The sequence below is a fragment of the Stegodyphus dumicola genome, chromosome 1 (assembly GCF_044657685.1).
Source record: "Stegodyphus dumicola isolate Sdum_Otavi_A_Nest chromosome 1, ASM4465768v1".
Taxonomy (NCBI): Eukaryota; Metazoa; Arthropoda; class Arachnida; order Araneae; family Eresidae; genus Stegodyphus; species Stegodyphus dumicola.
This window is the reverse complement of record NC_140768.1, coordinates 66,571,675-66,589,943: the sequence shown is the minus strand read 5'-3', so window position 1 is coordinate 66,589,943 and position 18,269 is coordinate 66,571,675. Positions and strand designations below refer to the sequence as shown.

Sequence of the window (18,269 nt, the reverse complement as noted above, 5' to 3'; positions counted from 1 at the left end):
GTAATTAAACTGTTATTTAAATCTTATATAATATAATTTTTGAACAATCTTAAGTAAAGGATTTAATTTTTTTTTCATGCAACCTAGAGGAGAGAGACTTCTACAAAAAAGTAAGTTATTCATCCATAAAAAAGAATTTCAAAGATTTACGTGATGAATTCCAGAAATGTAGTATGCAAGGCTTTGAAAGAACTTGCTGCTTCAAGCATTTGAAAAGCTTTTACCATTGGCTCCACTTTATTTTATTTATTTTGTTACTGCCAAAGCTATTATGCGATCTGAATAAAAGAGAAGACACACGTTTTATTCTTCGGTAACAGGTCACGTTTCAGTTTATTTCAGCAGAATTTATCCTATTTATTACTTTTAACTTTTTTAGATGTATTTTTGAGAAAAGGGAAAGGTGGAAAAACACTTAGATTTTGAAGAGTAATAGCGACTTAGTTTTACGTTTTTTTCCTTTAAAATTTCCTATCTTTTATCTTATTAATGTTTAGCTTTGAAGCTAAACATTAATAAACAATTTTAATTGAGTTTCTTTTAAATATGTTAAAGGAAAAAATGGTGATTCATTGAAAAAATATTCAAATATCCTTTTATTTTAATTAACACACTCGCTACAGAATTACTATATTGCTGTCACCGTTAATTCTGGTAAAGAAAAAAAGGCATAAATATATATCACCTATTATTTGTCATACTCTATGTCTAAAATCACAGAAATACAGCGAAGTTTTAGAAGTGGAATAAGAAGATAAAGAACAAAATGTACAGTTTTACAGAGTATTTTTCTGACAAATTATATTGTTCCTTCAAATTTAAAATACTTTAACAGCAATAACTACAAATATGAAAAAGTGTATAATCTGTAAAATTGGATTTGACCGCAAATATTTTTCTATATTAATAACCTAAATGTTTGTGTGTATTACAAAATGTGAAGAAATGTAAATATTTATATTTTTATTGTTTAATTAATATTATAATGAGTATGTATTATTATTAAATGAAAAGAACGTATATTGTTTGCTTTAAAAGTAGAAATGCATTAATTATGAAAATTATGCTAATCGAGAAGAAATGCATTTATTATGAGCAATATGTTAATCTATCAACCTTAGTATTAATAAAATGCAGTGTTATGAATGTAATAATGTATAATTGGCCGAATGCATATAGATCTTCGATTGATAAGCTATGACTGTGAAAGAAAAATATTCAAATAAAAATACGATTTATCTCTTGACTAGAAAGATACGAAGCAAGATAGCCTATTGCTAGATATCCGCAGATTTATTTCAAAGTGTATTACAGAGTTAGGAAACCTTAAACCTTATACAGAGTAATTCAAAAACACCTAGCGCAAATGTAGAGACCGAAATAAGCAGATTTTGTAATGGAATGTGTGTGTGGAAATGCAGCATTCAGGTGGTACAGGTCGCTGGTTTAACAGCAGATAAAAGATTTTTGCTGGCCCAGATTATCATTCTCCGAGCGGCATGTATCGCTACACTAAATCAGAACTCGCGAACATTCTTTTTTTAAGAATAAAATGAACACTAAGTAGCTGCTCAAAGGAAATAACCTGGAATCATTTTTATACACCTTTCAAAAGTAGTTGCTATGTTTTAACCGCAGCCTCATGCAATAAAATGCATGTCGGCGAGCTTCAGGTTTCTTTGTTTTACATCTCTAAGTTCGTTCGCAGAATGACAATTCAGGCCAGGAGATTGAAATTAAATACCACTTAACTAAACTCTGTGTCACCTCAACATATCATTTCTGTGCACACTTTCCGTTAAAAAATATGTTTATTTTATGATAAATATATGATTTATTTTATGATTTTTTTATATAATTTATAACGTTGCGTGCCTCTAACTAGCACGCAACCTAGAGGTGACTGTGAAAGCTTGTATAAACCACAGAGTCTTATAAAGGGTGTAAGTCCCTTTTTATTCAACGTACTAAATTACAATTGCGTCCTCTTGACGCTTACAAACTGTGCCAACTAGGCAGTCAAATAAAAATAAAAACCTGAAAAGAAAGTAAAGACAATATTCTAACTACGAGGCTCTCTAAAATAACTAACTCACCGCGTTTTACAAATACCGCAGCTAATTCAGCAGACTTGAAGCTCACTGGAACAATTGCAACTACTTCCCGCCAAGCACATAGGCCGCAACGCGGGGTTCTTTAATTCTCGATTTCTACCTCCGCGCTCGCGAAGTAAGAATAACTCTCTCACCGAACTCGTTTCCTTCTATTTAAATCATACTACTTCCGCTGATAATTTGAATGCTTGCGCGTTCTACTCAAATTTACATATTCTGGCATTGGCAGTTCCAGGGGAAAGTAAGGCTTGACAGGAAAGATAGTTTAAACTTAAAATAAATGTTAGTTAAAATAAATATAAACCCTACATTTGCCGCTGCCAGAATTTGGAAAACTTGGAAGCAGGTCCTACAAACGATCTGTTGTAAGTTTATCTAATTCTGAACTAACTGGTGAAAGCCTCGTTTACACAAAATAATCTTATGTAACAATTATATATTAAAATTCTGTTAGTCGTTAGAAAGCTTTCTTCTTACAGCAACTTTTCCTGGACTTCATCAATCAATCTTGGTCTTTCCTTCCAGCATCTGGAAGGAATAAGTATCAGTATCTTTCTACATACATTATAATTTACACTTTCTTGACACAATAAATTTTTGTTTTTAAACGATTCGTTTTTCTTAGTTATTGCTCACTTCACATTCATTCAATTTTTCAAGCATTAATTTAACTTTACCCTGGCTCTCCACCGTGTGTGGTGTCAAACGGGAATATTCGTGTTTTAGTCTTACAACACTTCCCCTAACCACCATGATTTGTTAGAATTCAACAACCAAATAGACACACCTTACTCGACATTCTACAACTCAATGAGCTACTTTAATATTCTTAAAAATTCAAATGTAGGTGGAGAACCCTACGAAACACATTCATTCTAACTTCCCCCTCATTCATCTTTAAACATGCAGGCTTTCGCTCTAAAGCATGACTTTACAGTTTAATACTTAAATTTTGACTTCATTGCTTTTAAGCATTCACTTTTAGCATCTACAATTTTATGCTTCTAGACTAAATTCTACTTTTACATAACATGCAAGTATTTACATACATTTACAAAAGTTTAATACATATGCTTTTTACAATTTACCATAAAATGAATAAGAGAAAATAAATTTTTACTTTACTCATTCTTCGCCAAGCTGGCGGCACTGGAACTAAAATTCTTATTAGTACAAGAATACGAAGTTATTTTTATCTCCGGCCAAATTTTGGCTTTAACATAACAGAATTAGTCTTTCGACCAACAGAAAATGCTTGTTTTTAGCTTTTACACTTAAAGAAAATAATACTTTTGCCTTAGCTAAATAAAGTAAAACAAAACTACGTCTCAACCGAGACATATTGACTTTCGTCAAAACATAGAACTTCGTACTTATGCATAACATTTCGGAACAAAAGAGAAAAAAAAATTATAGAAGGTTTTAACTTATCTTTGAGTTTTCGATGCTTGAAACTCCGTCATCCGTTTTTGACAAAATTGATCCCAAGTTAGAGGTGTCATGGATGTCAATCTTCTCCTTATTGATCGCCGAGTGTCGTCCCCGTTGCTCTTTCTTTTGCGTCCTCTACATGCTGGCCTCTTGACGGAGTAATCGTCTGGTTGTTGGCCTTTCCGTTTCTGCCTGGGACGGCTGGTGTTGACGTCCTCCGGTCTGGAGTCCTTCTTGAATTTCTTCTGTTCGTCGTATTTTTGTGCTTCCTGTTGGCGTTTCAGTTTCCGGAACGGCGGCCTTGCTGGCACCTGACTCTGTGGCCGTGTGCGCGTTCTCCTTGATGTGTAATTTCACCTGCCATCTTTTATAGGTGGTGTTTTCGTCTTTACCACGGTTTCTTTACCCGGTTCATCTGTATTTTTGTTTTTCTTAAACGCCGGAGTTTGAAAATCCTTTTTTCTTTTTGATACCGACGTCCGGGTTGTAGAAGTGCTAGGTCTCTCTTCAGTTCTCCGTTTCTTGGGTGGTGGAATAGTTGTTGCAGTCTCTGGCCCTTCTATTTCGTTTAGACTTGAGTCCTGCAAGAAACTTTTAAGGATTTCAAAATCATTTGGATTATAGTATTTTTTCACCTGGTCGGGACTTGCTTTACAGATTTTCCCTCTCTCGTTTTTAAGATATAAGACTACTCCTTTGATTTCCTGAATTACATAGGGGCCTTCAAACTTTGGAGCTAGCTTTGCCATAAAATTGTCTGGGGCACTTGATAAAGAAAATTTCCGTTTCAATACTTTATCCCCAACTTTAAAATCTGCTTCACGGCGTTTTCTATCATAATAAATTTTCTGCCTATTTCTTGCCGTATCCGAAGTTTTAAGCGCCTGATCAATTAGTTTTTGCACGTCCTTTTGTCTAAATTCCTGCTCTCTTTGTTGCACAAAGAATAATTTATCTAAAGGCGTAATTAACTTTCTGCCTAAAAATAATTCTGCTGGAGTTTTTCCCGTAGTATCATGATGTGCTGTTCTTAAAGCATAAGCTAATTCATTTATGTAGCCATCCCAGCGCTTGTGATGTGTGCTAACGTAACTGCGAATTATTTTTACAATGTTTTTATTAACTTTTTCTGCTATGTTAGCCTGTGGTCTATACGGAACCATTTTGATATGGCGTATACCAAGTCCATTGCATATGTTTTCAAATATTTGACTAATGAATTGTTTTCCGTTATCGCTAATGACTTTTATCGGTGCACCGTATTTTAAAATGTATCTGTGTAAGAATGCATCTGCGACTGTTTTGGCTGACGCGCGTTTAAGTGGAACAATTTCTATCCATTTTGAAAAATGATCTACTATTACTAAAAGAAAACGATTTTTATTTAACTCGCTCTGGGGGAAGGGACCAAGGAGATCTATGCCTAAAATTTCATTCGGAAATGTAGCGCGAATGCTATTTAAGTACCCGGCCGGGCTGTAATTAATATCATTTATTAACTGACATTGATTGCAGGACCTGACATACGCCGTTACTATTTTGTATAATTGCGGGAAATATACCGCCTCGCGTACCCTTTTTAAAGTCTTTCTGACCCCGAGGTGGCCCGCTGTTTTTTTTTTCGTGCAACTCCTTCAAAATGCTTAATCGAAGCGAGGCTGGGATGACTGGCTTATACTCAAGATTTTCGTTTGTTGTTTTCGTATAGAATAATAAATTATCTATTATTTCATAGTTTTTTGCTCTATTTCTTATCGCATCGATATCTGTGTGCTCAAAGCTTTCGGGGTCTTTCAAATAAGCATAGATATTTCCAAATTCAGGATCAGCTTTCAGTTCAGTAATAACCGTATCTCTAGAATCTAAAATTTTTGAAGTCAACACAGCGCATTTAAGTTCATTGCCTTCATCGTCCAGTTTTATACGAGAAAGTGCGTCAGCTACATTGTTTTCCTTACCCGGTTTATATTTTATTGTGATATTATATTCTTGGAGTTTTAAAGCCCATCTTATTAACCTGGGCGTTAGGTTTTTTCCCGAGCAAAGTCAACCAACAGCCGCATGATCCGAAAAGACTGTTACTGACGATTTGCCGAAATAAACTCGAAATTTGTGTACAGCCATTAATACGGCTAATGTTTCTCTTTCTGTAGCTGTATAATTCCTTTGTGTTTGATTCAATGTTTTACTAAAAAATGCCAGCGGATGGTTATTTTGCATAAGAACCGCCCCCACCGCATAGTCTGATGCATCTGCCGCAATTTCCAGGTTTTCGTCCCCCTCAGGGAATTTTAAAACAGGGGCATTAATAAGCGCTTCTTTTAATCTTTTAAAAGCTGTGTTAGCTTCAGCTGTCCACGTAAATTTACTCTTTTTTCTTTTGATTACTAAGAGTGGTTCAACAATATTAGCGAAATCTTTTATGAAAGATCGATAGTAAGAACATAGTCCAAGGAAAGACGAAAGTTTCTTGGCGGTGTTGGGCGGTGGGAAATTCTTAATAGCTTTTATTTTTGAATCTTGCGTTTCTATACCCTTTTGCGAAATTTTATAACCGAGATATTTAAGTTCTTTAGTTGCGAACTTGCATTTTGAGGCGTTAATTGTAAGACCGGCCTCTTTTAATAATTTAAAAACTTGTTCGAGGTCATTAACGTGTTGTTCCAACGTACTACTCGTTATAATTATATCATCTAGAGAAATTAAAGTTGATTTTCCTAGGACAGGCTTTAGAACAATGTCCATAGCTCTCTGGAATGTTGATGGGGCCCCACACAACCCAAAAGGCATGCGTAAAAATGCATAAGTGCCCGATTTTGTTATAAACGCGGTTTTATGTATATCTTCGGGTCTCATAGCTATTTGATAGTAGCCAGACGTTAAGTCCAAAGTAGACATATATCTCGTCGATTTGATCTGTCTAATGATCTCGTCTATAACCGGCAAAGGGTAAACTGGGAATTTAGTTATGCTATTTAGTTTTCTATAATCGATAGCAAACCTCCAAGCCCTTTTATCCGAAGGAGGAAACTCGTTCTTTTTCCTACATAGTACGACTGGACTCGCGTATTCACTATTTATGGGCGTTATTATTTTATTCTTTAACATCTCCTGAATATGTTCTTCGATGATTACGTCTTTTTGTTTGTCATAGCGGTAAGGTTTAGTCCTACAAGGTTTTTCGGCATTTCATTGAATCTTGTGAGTCACGATCTGACAGTTTCCCGGTTTTTCTGAAAACAAATGAGAAAAATTACTCACCACTTGCTGTATTGCTTTACTTTCCTGGTATTTCAAATGGCTAAGGTCCAATTCAGGTGTCTCCGCAGGTTCCACCACCCTCTGGTCCATCTCCAGCACCACGGAACTATCTTGAAAATTTAATTTGGCCCTCGCGGCCCTTAAAAAGTCCATACCTAAAATAAGAGAGTGTTGGAGGTGTTTCACCACAAAAATTAATACTTTGAGATTTTCCTCTTTTACCTGTATGTTTAATGATACTTTGCCGATGCAGTGACATGTTTTTCCTTGCGCCGCTATAATTTCCGTATTTCTGGTTTTGAATAGTCGTATCCTATAAAAATTCTTTTTGAAGAACTTTTCACTCATGAAATTTCCTTCTGCCCCTGTATCGATGAGGGCTTCTACTGGTACATCGCCAACCAGGACTTGTATAATTGGTAGCTGTAAGTTTTTTACTATGACTGTATTTAGATGTCTATTTGAGGGTTTTTCTAAAACTTCCGGGGTCTGGACCCTCCCTTTCACAGGCCCCTCTAGTCGTTTAAAGCTTTCCTTTCAATCTGTGTCTTCTGGGTACGCGGATGCTTATTTTCAAATTTTCTTTTTGGGCCTTGACCTTCGAGTTTCGATGCGTTAGCTTGATATTTCTTTCCCCCATATGAGCGATTTCCATTTCTTGTTTCCTTCTTCCTTCTGGTACTTTGAGAATATGTTTCCCCTCTCGCTCTTTCCGCGATTCTGCGATTTTGAAACTTCACCGCCAATTCGAAAAGTTCCTGCAATGTGGTTGGGTTTCTAATTTCAAAGTAGTCTTGGACAGCGGGTAACAATCTTGGTAATATTATTTCAATTATCTCCGCATCGGGTTTTTTCCCATACAACATATCCGTTAGTTTGATTTTTCGTAAAATAAAGTCCGTCAATTGTGCTGTATCCCGTTGATAGAAACTATATAGCTGGGCTTCCAGCCGTGCGCGATCTTTCACTATGGGGAAGGCCTTTACTAACGATTTTTTGAAATTTTCAAATGTATACGTCGGGCTTCCAAATTCACCTAGAAGAAATTTGCCTATATTTTTCCACCATAGCGCGGCCTGTCCTCTTAGTGCTGATGTGGCAATAGCAACTTTTTGTCTTTCAGGCACAGGATAGAGCTGAAAGTGGTTTTCTATACCTTCTAAAAATACGGACACCGAATTTTTTCCGTCGAAATAGACGTTTGGCTTGATTGATGCTCTCAAAGTCTGGACCAGGTATCCAAATCCTTCTAACTGAGTTGTCATTTCTTGGTGTTGTCCAGCGGCTTCCATCCAGTTTTCGGCCATTTCAGTTCGATAAGTGTTCGGGCGCCAATATAACGTTGCGCGCCTCTAACTAGCACGCAACCTAGAGGTGACTGTGAAAGCTTGTATAAACCACAGAGTCTTATAAAGGGTTTAAGTCCCTTTTTATTCAACGTACTAAATTACAATTGCGTCCTCTTGACGCTTACAAACTGTGCCAACTAGGCAGTCAAATAAAAATAAAAACCTGAAAAGAAAGTAAAGACAATATTCTAACTACGAGGCTCTCTAAAATAACTAACTCACCGCGTTTTACAAATACCGCAGCTAATTCAGCAGACTTGAAGCTCACTGGAACAATTGCAACTACTTCCCGCCAAGCACATAGGCCGCAACGCGGGGTTCTTTAATTCTCGATTTCTACCTCCGCGCTCGCGAAGTAAGAATAACTCTCTCACCGAACTCGTTTCCTTCTATTTAAATCATACTACTTCCGCTGATAATTTGAATGCTTGCGCGTTCTACTCAAATTTACATATTCTGGCATTGGCAATTCCAGGGGAAAGTAAGGCTTGACAGGAAAGATAGTTTAAACTTAAAATAAATGTTAGTTAAAATAAATATAAACCCTACAAATTTATAATAATATCCATACACACATTATTATATAAGAAACTATCCTTTGCTATCCTAAGTTGTTTGGTAATAAAATATCTTACTTACATTAATTACATGACTCAAACTATGTTGAGAATGTGTCCCTAAATTATACGCACTTATTTGTTCACAAATGGATCCAAGATCTGGTTCTGGTCTGAGAATGTACACAAATGTTCAGATTAAATGTTACTTAGTTATAGTCACTTAAGTTGATGTTATATAGACCATGCTAAAAAAAAAGATATATATAGTACATATATATAAGTATAGTACTATAGAAATTATATATATATGTGTGTGTGTGTATGTGTGTGTGCGTGTCTATATATATAATTATACAAAGATTATAAGTAGAAATTAATAATTTATAAATTTTAATTTTTTCTCTTCGTTCATATTTTTCCTATACACAAATTAGGAGTGTGAGAAATTTTGTATTTTGTTTTATGTCTTTCTTGAAATACTTATTAAGCTAGTAAAAAGCATATGAAAATCCTTAATAAAACGTTTATTGCTGAAATTTAAGTATTGAATGATTTGTTTAATCATATTTATGTTGAAATGTTTAACATTTGTATATATTTGTGTTGAAATGTTTGTATTTATATTGTGATATTTGTGTACATTACCGAATATGTATGATTTTTTGCCCAGTTTTTCCCTGTAATGCTTTTATTGTAAACATGATAAGAAAAGTTTGCTTAAATTTAACTTCATATTATTATTCTTGCAAAAAAGTGTAATAATTTAACGAAACACATGTTCTAATAAAGCGCTGAAGTTCTTTCAGTTTTGTTGCAGATAGTGGTCTTGTTTCTGTTATATTATTTGCTTTCTTTTCTAATTAATATTTTGAAATATATCAATTTAAATTAGCTTAGATTAACTGGAGTTACAAGCCATTAGCATAATGGATTTTCATATGATATATATAAAAATAGTAAACAGTTAATAAAACAGGAAAATCAACGACAACCTTGTATTCGGCGTAGATTTTTGTAAAACCGCAATCGATTTCGAGGGCAAAATGGGCCCCCCTTCGTCAGGAGCAAAATATTTTGCCTAATCCAAACAGGAGGAAATTTCTCAAAAATGTCGGTTCGTAGCAAAATTCAAGACGCAAGAAAAACACGCTGACGTGGGAAATAAAACAGGCAAATCGACAACCTTATATTTGGCATAGATTTTGTAAAATCCCAATCGAGTAGGAATCGTGTGCATGTAAAATCCCAATCGAGTAGGAATCGTGTGCATGTAAAATCCCACTCGAAATCGATTGGGATTTTACAAAATCTACGCCGAATACAAGATTGTCGATTTGCCTGTTTTATTTTCCACGTCAGCGTGATTCTCTTGCGTCTAGTAAACACTTAATTTAATAAAGCAAAAGCTTTGAAATCCTTTTAGTCTAACTATGTGAGTGTTTCATTTATCATCATTAAACCTTAAAAAGGAATAAAACGAAAGCTCGATTTATTTTACATTTCAAAATAACCATTAAATTATTTTTGGTTTAATTTTTAGAAGGAGAGCAGTTTAAAATTCTGAAGAATTAACAGTAAAATTAAGCATCTATTGGTTTTGCAATTTGTTTAAAATGATTTTCATATTCAAATTATGAAGCATTTTTTATTTTAGGGAAAGCGTCGAAAAAAATAGTCTTCCTGTAAAAAGTATATTACTACAGCACTATGAAACTGAGCATCATCGCAAAGGTGCATTAGAGGATAAAGGTTAGTATTATTCTACATTAATATTTTATGACCTGCTAATTTTTATTTTCTACATGAGCATTACAAAGACAGCATCAAAACCAAATGTGCTGCCATTACTGATCTTAAAAGAACGCGTTTAATCAGTTCCCTTTGCAATTAATTATAGCCAAATATTAATCTCTAGTATGATATTAATTAATTTTAATAAGTATAAAAATAGGATATTTATATGCACAAATTAATATCTTTGTATGAAACATTTTGAATTAAAACAGAGAAAATAATAAACCTAAAGATAAATTATCCCTATTTTCTCTGTAATATAAAGCGATATTTAATTCATTTATACTATTTTATTATTATACTAACAGATTTTCGTTTATGAGCTTCTATTTCTTAAGCTTTGGATAAAACTTAAAAGCCTGATAGAAGTTCGTAGGGCAATTTTCGTCGGAAAACGTGCTCAGAATGCTTTGAGAGCACTGCATTCGATTTCGCGTTTGAGAGATAAATAGCTGTTGTCATAGCAATTGGCTGGTACGGGCTCGTGGAAATGATGAGTTTTCATTAATTTTAAAGGAGAAAGTTTCGCAAACTTAGAATCTGCTAAAGAAATGTGAAGTTTATTAACCTGATGCTCATTTATATGCTTGAGAAGCCCAATAGTTAGACAGTCAAACTCTTAATATACATAGAAGTTACAATAAAGTACAAAATTAATTCTACCCAAAACAGAAATAGCCTCCACAAACTTTCCCTTCGTCTGACTGTTTGAAGAATCATAGAAAGCATCTTTTACTGCATCCATTTAAGAGCTATTCATGTGATATATTGCATCTGAAAATTGTTAACTAGTTTTTAAAGAATTATGAGGCAAACATTTTCATGAAGGGACATTATTTAAACAAGTTCGATTAAATTATATGAAAACTACTATTTACGTATGATTTAGTTGAGCAATAAAGTTTTAAAAGAATCATTATAAGACCATTATATGGCCATTAAGAGGTTTAATAAAAATCCTTTCAATGCTTTGCCTAATCTGAGGAATGACCTTTTCCATGAAAGATGCGAATGCTTATTGTCAGCGTGATAGCTGGCTCGGACCTCATGTTATCTGTAGACTTATTTATTAATTATTTTTTGATTTTTGAAGTCTCAGTCAGCTAAATAAGCCATTTGATCCTGAGACTTCAAAAATCACTTATTATAAAATTTAAAGTAGAAATAAATAATTTTGCATGGCTTGTTATAGAAGCTATTTCGAAACTCGCGTTCCTTTGCTACAGAGCGGGTGATGGTATACGAATTACCGTATTTGCCGTATTAAGAAGACCCCCTTTATTAGACACATTTTTGAAGGATAAAAAACTTTATTACTGATCATTAAAATGAATTTACAGTATTTTAAATATAAATATAAATACAAAGTAATACTTTATGCAAATACCCAATCTATCTGGGAAAGAACAGCTTTTAACCTTCTTCGTCGAAACCCAAACACTCAACACCAGAACTAAATGAAGAGTCACTTAACACCTCTTTTAAATCAGCATCTGAGTCCTCATACAACAAATTGTTCTCTGTACCATCCAGTGCATTACTAATGTCATACTTCTTAAACGATTTAACCACTGTCTCTGCTTTCACAGCATCTCATGAAGCTTAGACCCATTCATAAACTTGCGAAATGCTAGGCCTCTTCCTTCTTCCTGAGTAAACTCAAAATGTAAAAACTGCAACCAGCTTGCATGCTATGTTATAGCGATGCCGACGTTGTTTTGAGCCATACCTTTGCCAACAAATTTAGGAAAATTGAAGAGTAGCAATTTCACACACTTAAAAGTCGTTCGCAAAAATTGGAACGTTTAAACGAACCCAGGTGTGATCGTCGATGACAGTACAGGCGTATTTACTAAACTCTACGTAACTGTAATATTCTCACACTCCGCAAGGGAACAAGAAAAAAATCGCATAACTCAGAATAGAGGAAATTAATGTAATTAAAAATTGTAAAAGGAATGTAATTAAAAATTGAGTATCGACGTATAAGACGCACCCCATTTTTCAGACCTATTTTCAAAGGAAAAAAGTGCGTCTTATACGCCGGCAAATACGGTTAATCCATACTAAAGTAAAGGGGCGATTCATCCCCAATACAAAATTAATATTTACTTAAAATTTAGAAATTATGAGCTCATATATTTGAAATAAAAACCCAAATGAAAGAATAGAAATTAATGAATTTATATCAATAAAACCATAGATAAGAAAACGAAATAACAGTGTCAGAGTGTAATAGTTAATGCAAGAAAATAAGATCCGTTTACCATTGTACAGGCTTGGGTATACAAATCAAAATCGTGTTATGCATCTATCTGGACCAGAAGCAGATCAAAGCAAAATTTTATATGAAAAGTAGAAAGTATATAAAGTATGTAATATTTTCTTATATATTTAAATGTCTAAATATTATGTATAAAGTAATATTTATATTTAGACATTTAAATATATAAGAAAATATTATCTTGAACACAATTTAAAATACAGGAACGTTAAAGGAGGGAAAACCAATGCTCATGTCCATTTTGCATAAAAATTTAGTTAAATAGAGAAGCATAAAGATAATGAACATCACATATTATAAAACAGAAGAAATATTTACAATCAGAATTAAATTCTACTTCTTTGTTAGAGATATTATTTTTTCTGTTTATTATTTTAGCTTTTTCTTTGGGCGAAATAAGTATAAGCCATGACGATGATCTGTCAGAAATTCGACAACAAATCAACAATCTTCTGAAAAAAAGGGATGACGGAGGCTCAGAGGAAAAAGAGAAAGTAATTGCCAGTGTTCATTACTTCTTTACGACTTTTAAAAATTTTTACTTATATATTTTTTAAATAATGATATCAAACTAGTGGGTCTGAAGGAATCATTATAAATTCTCTTTTTTATATCTTTAGCATCTACATAAAGCGTGTGGTATCTTTTAGATCGATGTATGTGTTTTGTTTTAACAGATTGATTACTAATGAACTCATATTACTATCTTCAAAATTACGTAACATTCAATAAGGTTGCAACAGTTTTTTCTAAAAATCTCTACATATTTTTGCGGAATCTGAGATTGCTCCTTTCTTCATGGTAAAAATTTTATCAAGCGATTTTGCTTAGTTAAAATTTAATAATATATTCTTGGTTAAAGAAAAATCGAAAGAAATTAATTATAAAATGAAAGCAAAAATGTTTCAAATACCATTAAAAGAAATAGATAGAAATTAAAATTTATTCATTAAAAATAATCATGGAAAGATTCAAGAAGACTTAATTAACAAACTGAAGAAATGGTTTAGATAATTTAACAAAAGAAAATTTGGAAGAATGATTAAGAAACCAGCAATGATTAGCGAAGAAAATTATATGAACTTGTCCTTTTTAAAGTATGAATAGAATATGTATAAAAAATGCTATAGAATATTTATAAAAAAGATATGAACCTAAAGTTTAATTTTGTATAATTTCAAGACTGGAACGCTTCTCTTACGTATCTTATAACAATTTTATTAGAATTTGTCATTCTTTAAAATATGTAGTTATAGTTTTAATAAGTTATGTGTGAATAAATGCATCATGATATGTATATTTTTAATAATCATCGTTTATTACTTTATCAACATTTTATTAGGTGTATTCTCAAATGTTCTTCACATAAATTAACAAATGTTAAATTTTGGAAATGAAACTGAATTACATGCAAATTTAAAAATTAATGGTGGCATCAAAAATTTCTAAGCTAAAAGATCTTTACTTCACCTTCAGTGAAGTTTTTTCCTGAATTAAACTCTCGAAAACGCAAAACAAGCCTCTAGGCATTAGCGATTGAATTTAGCAATCCTCAATGGAATCTTAAGATTCTATTAAATGCATATCTTTATATAGACTGATTATATGCATAACTAATCCTATTATAGAAATTTATTTACTAAAGGGATTAGCTGAATTTATGCTAATCATTAAACTGCGAAATTCATAACACATCATCCAGTTCTGAAGAATTTGAGTATTTCTTCACGATTAGAGCAAAAATTTGAGAAGTTTTATTTTTAAGTAATACTCATCAAAAGTGCTTATGTGTCAGAATTATATATTGAAATCATGCAGCATGAAAAATCAGCATTTAAGTCCTCCTTTGTTATGCTGTTCCTAATTCTTGTTTGCAATGTGCGAATGGCATCAAATGCTAATCATCTACCATATCCCAGCATTTTTTACCTTTCATGTAGTTTTGGGTTAGTTGTATGTTTCGCTTACGGAGAAGAAATTTTGATATCCAGCAGTGTAAAAATATCTAACTTTGAAAATATCTATAATGTTTTTAATGTGTGAAGATGAAAAACATGTCTTCCAACAAATGTTGTGTTGACTTTATTTGTACCTTTACAGAGCTTTAAGTTGTCAAGGATTAAATTATTCAGGCGGAGGGCGAATTTAAAAGTTGAGATCTTTCTGCCATACCATTGAATAAGATCTTTAATTTTCCTTCTAACGTGTTCACTATTCGTTGTTTATCCATGTAAATGAATGATTTTAAAAAACGCCACCGAATTTACTTAACGTAATTAATAAAAGACATTTGTAGCATCTTTATTGATGACTCGGCTTAGAAGCATATATAAATATGGCTTGCATATATTTAGAAACAATAGAAAATTATACCTGTGGTTATCCTTTTAATTTTTATCCCAGCGTCTTAAAGCTAAGATCTAAAAACTCATATTTAGGTAAACAATAAAAGTCAATGCTGATGCTTTTATTATTTGCTATCAGCTAGATAGCAGATATCGAAATATTAAAGGATTGAATACACACCAAAAACAAAACAACGCTTGTGTAATATTTCTTTATAAAATCTTTTATTTCAGAACAATGGAACTGAAAAACAGGATCCAATAACCCACAAATTAACCGAATGGTGGTTTCTTGATTGTAAGTATACTTCTGTTTTTTAAAATAAAATTACTCTTCATTTGTTTTCAACCTTTATAGAGGAATTAAATAAGTAGATAATAATGATTTATTAAACGAACTGCATACGATTAATTACGTTATTTTATTAAGTTAACAATTATTCCAATAGTTTAACTGGAAGCATGCAAGCAGTTCGTGGTAATAAATTTTCAGTGTTATAAATTATGTCCAGCTTCAATTCTTAGAAAGAACTTTCTCGATAAAGTTGCATTAAATTCTCGGAATACCATTTAAATCTATCTTGGTTATCGTGTTTCGCCAGAAGACCCATTTCGAAGAATATTTATACTCTTTCAACATGCATGGCTGTCTCAGGAGGCTATTTTTCAGAAAAGAGGGTTGGTGGCTGTCAGCCGCTTGGTCGGGTTAAATTTAATCAATCGCTCAGTGGCAATTTATGCTGCGACTAGAAAATCCATAGAGTCTATTTGCTACCCTCCAGCCGGCAAAGCGTTTCTCTAAGAAACTTCAGATTTCCACAGACTGCCAAGAGAAAGAGGTATTTTCTTTACTTGAATGCCGAAATGCCTCTATTATTTTATACCTGGATTTGTATGCTTTTAATATATTGTCTTAATTTATTGGACATATTAAATATGCACATACATACGCTTTCATAAAATCGTAGCGAAAATATTTTAGGTCATAAACCTTCTGACCAGCAAAACCGTGAGGGTTTTAAGAACATCGAGATAACAGAAACAAAGTTAAGAAATTCTTATTCGTTTCTTGGATTTGAAGATATAATAATATTCCTGTATTCGGTTAAATTTGCGGTGTTTGAATTACCAGAATTTACTTCGAACTAAAAGGTTTTTATAAATTTAAAAAAAAAAGTTGAGGTACTTTCTCCCTGCTTTCCGCTTGACTTCGTGGTGTAACTAGACGCACGCTGGACGCGTTTTCGGCAGGTCTGGGGTTCGAAATTTTGGGAACAAAATTGAGGATGTTTTTTCAGTTTCCTGATATCGAAAAATTCTGAAAGACTCTACAAGTAATATTGTTGCGTGCTTACGGGTTCGTAACAGATTTAATGCACAAGTTCGATAAAAAGATAATAAGTTATTCTTATCACAAGAAATATAACAAAACGCTGGATTTTTCCTCAAACATATGAGTATAATATCGCAATATCACGCAATATAATCAGTAGTTGTATTTTAAACTATTAAAACATTAAATAGAACGCAATTCAAAGCGGAGAGAAAGCTAATCCGATCTCACCACGAATTCGATACAATTAACAACTATGTAAATACTGAACTGAGATGTTTCCCTCCGACATTTTAAAGTTTTGTAATCGGATACGAGAAAGTTCTGGTAATTTCCGTTTTCTCGAGATTTCTGAAAAGCAAAAGAGTATTACGAGATATTTATTTATTATATGTTAAATGCGTGTGCTTCTGTATTTTTACATTTCCGGCGTAGCTTTCTCTTAAAATATGTCTCGTGCTGCATTGCACGGGGATATAAAACAATTTTAATTATAATTCTACTAAAAATAGCTAACTAAATACAAAATCCGTAACACTGCCTCCTTCCCAAGGACTGCACGTTCCGGGCAGTACAGTCCGTGAAAAGCAAGCCAAACTTACAACTAAGGAAAAATGCAATAATGAAGATTACATTACAATAACAAACAACATAAACAATAATTACAATAAGTAACTTAAGACAAATCAAATACTATCAAATACAGAAACAAAAAAGACCATCATCTCATACTATTTACATTATACACTCTTAGATATAAAAAAAAAACGACGCACCGAGAAGATATAAAGCAAACTGGGCACAAATTGATATGCATACAAGTTTCGACGGAAAATGCAAAATTTACATTTTGCCTGCCAATAAATGAACGGTTGTCGCTACAGCGCATCTGATCTGCGCAACTGGTAGGATATTTAAAAGCAGAAATTACGATTCCACGTCATAAATTCTTCACGAATTTCATTCCGTGTACTCTGGTAGACATTAACTATGCCTCGCATACAGGTGCGCGAACGATATGCGCAGATGTCAGAAATTGAGAGAGGTTGCGCAGTTCGGCTCAAAGAAGCCGGTTGGTCTTATCGGCGAATAGCTCGATATTTGAGCAGCAGCGATGCCACTATTCGATGATTCTGGTAGGAATGGGTGAACCATGGCCGAACACAGCGTCAAGAAGGAAGTGATAGGCCTAGAGAAACGACAGAAGGTCAAGATCGAGCAATCGTCAGAGCGGCACTCACAGCCCTAGATACATCATTATCATCGATTGTACGTACAACTAGTGCTTCAGTGACCGCAAAGACCATTCATAGACGGCTCACAGAAAGGGGAATGAGGCCACGGCATCCCTTTCGCCGACTACCATTGACTTCTGTACAACGTCAAGCCCGTTTGCAGTGGTCTCAGGCTCATTCGCACTGGAATGTCACTGACTGAACTAGAATAGACTTCAGTGATGAGTCCCGCTTTGAACTGAGCCCCGATGACCAGCGAAGACGAGTCTGACTCCCCGGACAGTGGTGTGATACCAACCTGACTGTCCTCTGACAGACAGGCCGACAACCAGGAGTGAGGGTCTGGGGTGCCATTTAATTTCATAGTAGGACACCTTTGGTTGTCATCCGTCGCAACCTTACAGCACAGCGGTATGTCGACGAAGTTCTAAGGCCCGTTGTGTTGCCCTTCATGTCACGCCACCCTGGGCTTAAATTTCAGCAAGATAATGCCCGCCCCCACACTGCACATATTTCTACTGCTTGCCTTAGTGTTTGCCGAACATTACTTTGGCCAGCAAGGT

At 33.8% G+C, this 18,269-nt stretch overlaps 1 protein-coding gene across 2 annotated transcripts in view; it reads left to right on the top strand.

Annotated features, from left to right (window-relative positions):
* Window positions 1–18,269, top strand: part of rdgA (retinal degeneration A) — a 160,252-nt gene that overhangs the window by 99,276 nt on the left and 42,707 nt on the right. For both annotated transcript variants that reach the window (XM_085815936.1, XM_085815929.1), the window contains exons 17-20: window positions 88–110; window positions 10,370–10,464; window positions 13,172–13,287; window positions 15,373–15,436. In XM_085815936.1, the coding sequence (XP_085672062.1) occupies window positions 88–110; window positions 10,370–10,464; window positions 13,172–13,287; window positions 15,373–15,436 (298 nt within the window). The remainder of the gene's footprint in view (window positions 1–87; window positions 111–10,369; window positions 10,465–13,171; window positions 13,288–15,372; window positions 15,437–18,269) is intronic.